General features: G+C 35.1%; 1 protein-coding gene across 2 annotated transcripts in view; it reads left to right on the top strand.

The window, feature by feature from the left end:
• Window positions 1–4,199: 4,199 nt before the first annotated feature.
• Window positions 4,200–8,625, top strand: part of LOC107584524 (dual specificity testis-specific protein kinase 2) — a 21,196-nt gene continuing 16,770 nt past the window's right edge. The window contains exons 1-3 of one of the 2 annotated variants that reach the window (XM_016271161.1): window positions 4,200–4,282; window positions 4,313–4,455; window positions 5,208–5,277. In XM_016271161.1, coding sequence (XP_016126647.1) covers window positions 4,207–4,282; window positions 4,313–4,455; window positions 5,208–5,277 — 289 coding nt within the window. In that variant the 5' untranslated portion in view covers window positions 4,200–4,206. Of the gene's footprint in view, window positions 4,283–4,312; window positions 4,456–5,207; window positions 5,278–8,625 lie in introns of those variants that run through there. The other variant, XM_016271162.1, reaches the window with a different exon arrangement.

Raw genomic sequence — 8,625 nt, 5'->3', positions numbered from 1 at the left:
TTGCGCTCACTGTTGTACATGGAAAAAAGGTTCCGGGTGGATGACCTCTGAAGTCAGCGTTGCGCATGCGCTGGTGAGTCTCGTGAAAACAAACGTTTGTTAACAGGAGCAAAGGAAGCAAAGTTTCCTTACTTTAGCAAAGGAAACCCAGTCTCCTCTAGGCTTATATCGAAATCCTCCGACATTCTTCTTTACAAATCCTCGTTTTGTACTTCTAATTAGTGACCGTTGTTTTGTTTTGATCTCTCCCTTGCGCTTCCGCGTGCGTCACTTCTGAGCGGCGCATGTGCAAAGCTGACCTCATACGTAATTCCCCCGGAACTGCTTCCAGTGTGTGCAAGCTACATTCAAGTGATTATTAAGTTTTGAATATGGATATTTTTCTTACAAAAAAACGCATCGATTCGCTACAGGAGGCCTTTGTTCACCCCCCGGAGCCGTGTGAGACACTTTTTTTTATGGATGGCCGCTTTTTATTTAACTGCTATTGGACGGATGCATGCAACACCCGCTGAGTGGCATTAAACAACTTGAAAGATCAAAGACCATTTTTAATATAACTCCAACTGGATTCGTCTGAAAGAATAAAGTCATATACACCTAGGATGATTTTAGGGTGAATAATTTATGGGATAATTTTCATTTTTGGGTGAACTAACCCTTTAAGAGATTGTATTGAGATTGTATCACTGCCTGATTGTAAATGATATCATATGATTTGAAAATGATGAAATAAAAGATGGCTCAGACTTTCATCAGAGATTCATTTCAGCTTGAAATTAAATCAGGTTTGTTTGATCAAATTAAGATAGTAAATAATAAATGAATTAATAATAAAATACATGCAAGTATACAAAAATTAACACATTAAATAATAAATAACTTTAAATAATGAAAATCTTCAAATTTGCTGACAATAACCTCTAAAGTTTTTAGAAGAAATTTTTGATTTCTTAGATTTTTCCATCACTCATTAATTAGAGAGACATGCTGCTTTATTGCAGTTTTACAGATCTTGTTAGATTTTTAGAGTTGGATTTAAAAAAAATAAATGGAAGAAAAAACTTTCATCAGAAATCAATTTCAACTTCAACTGAAATTCTTCTCAAAATCAAGTTTGTTTAATCATTAAGTAAAATTTAAAAAAAAAAAGATCAAAAATAAATAAAAAGACGAATAATTTTTTAATAATTCAACTTCTTAAAAATCGCAGTCAAGAAATGTGTATAATGCCATTTATGGAAAATGCAGATATGTTTGTATGCGTGTTTGTTTATATATCAAATCACACAGCTTTGTGTTTATATTATAATATTATAATATCAGAGCTGTAGATGGTGAACAGGACCAAACCTGGAAACTATTTTTTTTCCCCCTTTTTTTTTAGCAACAAAGAGAGAGATTTATGGTCATAGCATGTTTTTGAATAGCAGGTTAATTATTTAGGGCACAAATAACCTTTAGGGAATGCCACAATAGGCATTGTGACCATTCTTCTTGTATGTAACTTGACCCTTTTAATCATGAAGGTAACAGTTTCTTACTGTAATTTCACTTCGTTTTCCTGTTTAGAATTACCGAAATGCCATGTAGTAGTGCATTTCCGACTTCGTCATGATCAGAGTGAGTTCGTTATCAGCATTTCTATATAGGACGCATACTCTATGAAGTTCTTGAGGAAATACAATAACTTTGTGCAATCTATGCATGACTTTTCACTTAAGGAATCAATGTTTGTCAGTCTGTTTTGACACAAATATATGCCTTACATTTTCATACTCATAACTGTAGCATAGATCATTAGTACATGTGTAGAGTTTTTTGGTACGATAGAATTGTAGATAAAGTCGAATTGGACATTTTAGATAAGCTGTTCTAGACAGTGTAGAACTATAGTAACTTGCTTAAGCTCTTTTAAAGTTAGCAAAAATAGGCCAAAGCCCTGTTGAGATTTTCTCAATGTGCACTATGGTCATGTATCTCCTGTGTTGATTATTTTTCTATGATTGTTTGTTTGCTCTATTTAGCTGTAGTTTCAAAATGTCGGAGTGGTGGTGCTTTTCCACCACCGAAATTAATAACATAGTTCATGCTTCCATGTATCAGGGGAGTCTTTTCTGCACAAGTAGGTTGAATGTATGTTGTTGGTTTACCTTGTAACACTATAAGTCAACTCTATACTGTTTTGTTTTTTTTTCACATTTTTTTATTTCCTGCATGTTAAACTCTGCTGTATTTTATAGTAATTGTTTTCTGTGACTTTCTTTCTCTCTCTTTAAGACTTTTATTTAAATCTTTTGTGTAGGTACTATTACTATGCATAAGAAATCTCACATTGTGGTGCAGTTCTGGACTGTCGGTTGGTCTCTTGTGTCTGTTCTATTGGATGTTGATTGTTGAAGGAAACTTGTAATATTGACTTAAATATGCATGTGCACCGACCGAAGCTGGTTAAACAATATCACTACTGTATATGTAAGTGGACATTTTAACAGATTTTGATGACCTTTAAATAACATATTCAGGACCAGAGAAGCACCGTTCCCCTTTTTTGAATAAGTATTTATAGGGAAAATCCGAAAATATATGGAGATTTATCTTTGCACATTAGAATGTTTAGCAGAATTCAGAAGATGCATGTTTAGTGAAAACTTTACATGAAGGATGAGGCCTCCGTAACCATGTTTTCTTTTTCTGTACAATCAAAACTAGGAGCAAAATTCACCAGCTGAAATCAAAGACAGCATTTTTCTGTTTCCTATGTACAGCCACTTTCTGAAAGAATGACATTGCGAACGGTACGTTGAATAGAGGTGTATATCGAAGGGAACGCTGTACTGTATATTTATAACTTCTTAATATCATTCTGCCCAGTATTTCTTGAAGGGCTAGAGTAAATGTTTGCATCCATATCACACTAGCGACTGTATTTGAGCACTGTTGAGAGGGCTGTTTACAGGGATGTTACATAAATGCATGCCGTCACAATCACGCAGTTTCATTCAGCATGTTTTGGAAGCATGTTTGAGCTCTTTACAGCATCTTCTGATCTCATTGCTGGTCATTCTATATATTGTATCCAGTTGATTATTTGAATAAACTAAAGTTGCCTTTACATTTGTTTTATTTTTATTTAGGTATTATTAATAGTAGTAGCAGTCGTAATAGTATTGTTTTGACCTGGTTAAATGCCTTCAAGACTTATCTGCAAAATGTTGAACATTTCTGTTAACATTTATCTTGTAGTTCAATGTCTTTATTTTTCCCCTTCTACAAATTTTTCCCAAATGTTCCTTTTTATTGAAAATAAAATGTCAGGTAGTTTTAATATAGTAAATAGTACAGGGATGGTTCACCCAAAAATAACAGTTATGTCATCATTTACTCAACCTTAAATTGTTCCAAACCTATATGAGATTCTTTCTTCCGTTGAAAACAAAATAAATTTTTTGGAAGAAAGTTGGTAACCAAGCAGTTGCTAGTAGCCATTGACTTCCATAGTATTTTTTTTGTGCAAAAAAAAAAAAAACCGGTAAACCGTAGTTTTTCCCTACTGTGGAAGTCAATGGCTACCGGCAAGTGTTTGGTTGCCAGCATTCTTCAAAATATCTTCTGTGTTCAAAAAAAACATACATGTTTGTAACAACTTGAGGGTGAGTAAATGAAGGAATTTTCATTTTTGAGTGAACTTTCCCTTTAAAGCAATATTCTGTCATCTCACTTTGTTCTACACAGAAAACAGAAACCCATACAGTTATTGACGGCATGAACATAAGTAAACTATGGCACAATTTTAATTTTGTCGAATTAACTTTTATTTTAAACCAATAACTATCCATGTAAATTTTGATACATCACTAGAGGGCGTCAGAGGACAGTGCTCGTGCTTCTGCAAACATATAAAACAAAATATAACACATAAAATATTTATCTTTCAGTGTAATATTTAAAAAATAAGATGGATAATCTTTATAAACTCAAAAATAGATATTAAATTAGATCAAAGATATTAAATACGAGATGTATTTGTAAACTTAACTGTCATATTCACACATTCACTTTCTAAATATGTAAGACATTCTGCCATACGTTTTGCCTGGAAATTAAAGAAAATCTGTAGTGTGTGGGAGGCGCCACAAAATTGCAGTCTATGCGCAGATATGTGGAATTTATGATGAGCGTGAAGGCTTCAGCTCGCAGGTTCCTATGGCAACTGATCAAACGCTTCTTGACTTGAGCTCTGCGCCGCTCTGCGCTTGTGTCCAGCAGTACGCAGTGGCGCGCAGAATTGTGGCAGAATTGTAATCCCATAGCGGATCAACGGGAATATGCGCATTGAACTGCACGCCTGTCCGCGACAGAAGCCTTCACAGCAGAGTAGATGTACCAGCAACATCTAAGGCACGATTTCGCAGAAAGCTGCCAGAAAGAATTTTGAGGGAGGCAGGTGGATTTGTAAGTAAAGTTACATGTTTTCATTTCTTTTATTTAAATATGCCATTGCGGAATCTATACTGTTTAGCTCATGTTTGACTATAGATGATTGGTCGTTTGTTTGTTTACTGAACATTTGTAATTATTTAGATATTTGTATTTATGATGTGTGTAGATATGTAGATTTAATTTGAATGTTTATATTTATTTAATCACAATAAATGCTAATATAAATACATATAAAGTATAGTAAACTTGAAAATATTTTTTATTGTTTAAAGGGATTTTAATTATACACTCTAAAAAATGCTGGGTTAAATACAACCCAGTGCTGGGTAACATAGGGACAAACCCAGCAATTGGGTTGTTTTGACCCAGCGGTTGAGTTACTACCCAGAAGGTTGGGTTAAACATTTTACCCAGCACTGGATTGTATTTAACCCAGCATTTTTTAGAGTGTAGGGTTTTCAATTCTATTTCGGTGTAAAACATTTATCTCGAAAGATGGTCTGGAACAAATCATGTCATAAATGTCATAAACACAAGGAATTTACAAGCAAGTCTTCTAGCAAGTTTAGTTAGGAGCAGTTATACTGTTGCTTTATCTTTAGAAGTGCTGACCAGAAAAAAAGACCTGTGGAGATGAGTAAAAAATGCTGCCTAGTCATTCAACACTTAGTTAAGGATGTGTTGATTTTTATGAGATTGCAGTACATATTTAGATATCATTTTCTATCCAGTATTTCATGGTGTGCTTGTGTGGTCTCTTCTAGAGGCAGTCGCAGGAAGCGGACCATCACCACCTCCTCGTGATGCACATGAACAGCTTGTTGAACCGATGGAGTAAGTATTTATAGTTTTACATGTAAAAAAATACTTTCCTTATCTGCTCTTTTGTTGGAAAGGACTGTGCCGAACATATTTTGACTACCTGTATGTTGTTGTGTATTTTGTTTGGTCTGAGAGGGATGTGAACCCTCTAATAGCCTGGGTTAAAATTAGTTGCAAGTTAGGTCAGAAGTGTGGATTGCATTGCAGAGGAAAATGACAGCTAGTCTACCCGTCTGCCCAGCTGTTACTGAATGGCATATGTTGGAAATGTATTATGTGTATTTTGTTTGGTCTGAGAGGGATGTGAACCCTCTAATAGCCTGGGTTAAAATTTTGCAAGTTAGGTCAGAAGTGTGGATTGCATTGCAGAGGAAAATGACAGCTAGTCTACCCGTCTGCCCAGCTGTTACTGAATGGCATATGTTGGAAATGTATTGCGGTTGGCAAATATTCAATTGAATATATTACAAATGCAAATGCATACAAAGATATTGTTAGGAATGTTTCATGTTACAGGCTATTAAAATCATGTGTGGTTGACTTATTTGTCTTGTGTCTATCCAGATTTATATTATGTTTTGCGAGATTTGACATTATGTATTTGTGAAGAGTTGTTGAGAGTTTAGAGAGTACGAATGGAAATGGAGGCGATAAATCAGATATTTATATCTACTAAGGAACAGACCGTGGGGTGTCTACCAGCGCTGTCAGTTTAGCACAAACAAACATTGCAGAAGGATTAAGCCATATATGAAAACACAGAAATTTTACAAACCATGAACACAGGATGTAAGAAATCAACTTTTATGAAGTTTGCAGCAAAATCTGTTGAAAAATGACTGTTTTTGATTTGCTTTGCTGTCAGTTACTGTACAGGAAGAGAACGCTGAATGATTTCCTCATAGACTGTTGTAAGCGCATTTCTGTCGGTGCATTTTTTTGTACTTCCAAACATTTCCCTGACATCACATTTTTTTTTAAAGTTTTTGAAAAAAGTATTTTATGCTCACCAAGGCTGCATTTATTTGATAATACAGTAAAGACAGTAATATTGTGAAATATTATTACTATTGAAAACAATTGTTTTCTATTTTCATATATTTTAAAATGTAATTTATTATTTGTAATTGGAATTTTCTTCTTCGTCTTCATCGTCACAAGATGTCTGTTTATACAGACAGACAGTTTGTTTGCATTTCATATTGTTGTTAATGGGTTTGGCCAAACTAACTAACCTTTTTGACAGTTCTGTGATGTTATCCAAAAGTGGAATGTTTGGAGCAGAACGGCAGAATCTTATAGTTTGTCCCACTTTTTGGACAGGATGTCCAGGACATCTAACATGACAGCAGGACCTTGCTTAGTGCTGCCATACTTTTGCTCCATGTCTTTCAGTTAATTCAAAATGAAAGTGGTTGGAATCACTGTTGACCGTCCAATTTGCAGTGGAAGGTCTCAATAGAAGGTTAAAGGTCATCTGTGCAGGCTAAACAAAGAGAACAAGGGCTTTGATTCAGTATGTCTCTGAGTTAGCCAGCTGTATTCTGGCAAATCAGTAGCACGCAACCCGCTAATGATCTCAGGCTGTAGCTAATTTCTTTTTTTCTTGATATAATCAGGATAAATTTCCTTTGTGGAACATCAGATGACCTTTTCCCTCACGTTTTGCATGGTTGGAGCTGGTAAGTCTTTAAAGATTTGATTGGAGCTGCGTGTTAACTTGGTAGATCCGTCCATACACGTGCAAATGGAGATTGAGTGTCTTAAAACCCTTGAATAACGGAAAAGAGTCTCATTTTCACAGGTGTCGGTGACTTTGCTGTTTAGCTTAAGAGTTTCCAATCGTATCAGTTTTTTAGGCCACAGTTGTGGATGTTGCATTTCTGGGACTGGGATGTTTCTGAATTTGTTTCATGTAGTTTTTCCATATAGTTCTCTGTGGTCTTTCTTCAAGGCTTTATTTAGTGTGTCTTTCATCATGATGTTGATTTCTAGTCTGGTAAGACCAGCAGATAGGTGTTTTTTCTCATGTCCAAAATGCTTCAGAATCTTCACAAAGTCTGGAATTTCACAGAATGGTGTCTCGGTATGAACCGCACTCTACGTGTGTGTTTTTACACTGCCGTTCAAAGTTTGGGGTAATATTCTTTAATATTTTTGAAAGAAGTGTTTTATGCTCAATGCTAAGGCTGCATTTATTTGATCCAAAATATAGTAAAAACAATAACATGTGAAATATTATTAATTTTCAATTTGAATATATTTTAAAATGGAATTTATTCCTGATGGCAAAGCTGAATTTTCAGCAGTGTTTGCTTCGCTCCAGTCTTTAGTGTCACATGATCCTTCAGAAATCATTCTAATATGCTGATTTGGTGCTCAAGAAGCATTTCTTGTCATTTTTAATGTTGAAAACAGTTATGCTGCTTAATTTTTTTGCGAAAATTAATTCTTTTTTCAGGATTCTTTTATTAATAGGATGTGAATATATTTTTGTAACAATTTTTTTTGTCATTCTTATTCAACTTATGCGCTTTTACTGAATAAAGTATTAATTTCTTTAAAAAAAAAAATAGTACTGACCCCAAACGTTTGAACGCTTGTGTACATGGCCTTATATCACTGTACTCAAATGCCTGACCTCTCTGACTTCACGGTACCAGATTTTTCCAGTGTTTGCCTGAGCTCAGCTATCCATGTTGACTATAGAGGCGACTCCTTTACTCAGTTTTTTTCTAAATGAAACTACTAACCTGTGATTACACCCTGAAGATGTCTGTTTGTTGTAAAACAATCGGTTGTTGGACCCCATCTAGTTCTGACATTGATTGATACTCACACTTGACAACATTCTAGAGTCAGACAGTTGATCATTTCACTCGGGTTGTGCTGTTTTCTAACATTTCTACGCCAATCCAATGACAGCTTTTCAGTATTCAGTTTGGCTCTTTAAATAGGAATTGATAAAGGACTTAATAAAGTAGGAGAGAAACTATTAACCCTGAACACCAAAAGAACAAGTAACTATGAAACAGTTCGTAAACTAACATTAATAAGATGGGCTGCCAAATGTTTCGCTCTTCCTAGCTGTGAGGCTGCACATGCAGCTCTGCATAATGTTAGGAAAGAAAGTTTATTTTTTCAACAGTGCTCCTGATCATGTCCAAACTTAACAGTTTGTGCGTCACATTTCAGAGCAGATTGTTGTGTGAACCTGTCAGAATGTAATGAAAAGGCATGAGGCAGTGCCAACTAGATTTCATTATAATAATCATTTCACATGCAAAGTGCTTGCTTACAAAGTGTTTGCTTACACTCCGGGTGTGTGTTCATGGTGTGTGTGTGTTCACTGCTGTGTGT

This window comes from Sinocyclocheilus grahami, unplaced genomic scaffold, assembly GCF_001515645.1.
Source record: "Sinocyclocheilus grahami isolate Dianchi unplaced genomic scaffold, SAMN03320097.WGS_v1.1 scaffold61.1, whole genome shotgun sequence".
NCBI lineage: Eukaryota > Metazoa > Chordata > Actinopteri > Cypriniformes > Cyprinidae > Sinocyclocheilus > Sinocyclocheilus grahami.
Note: the sequence above shows the minus strand (reverse complement) of the source record. Positions and strands in the feature narration are given on the sequence as shown.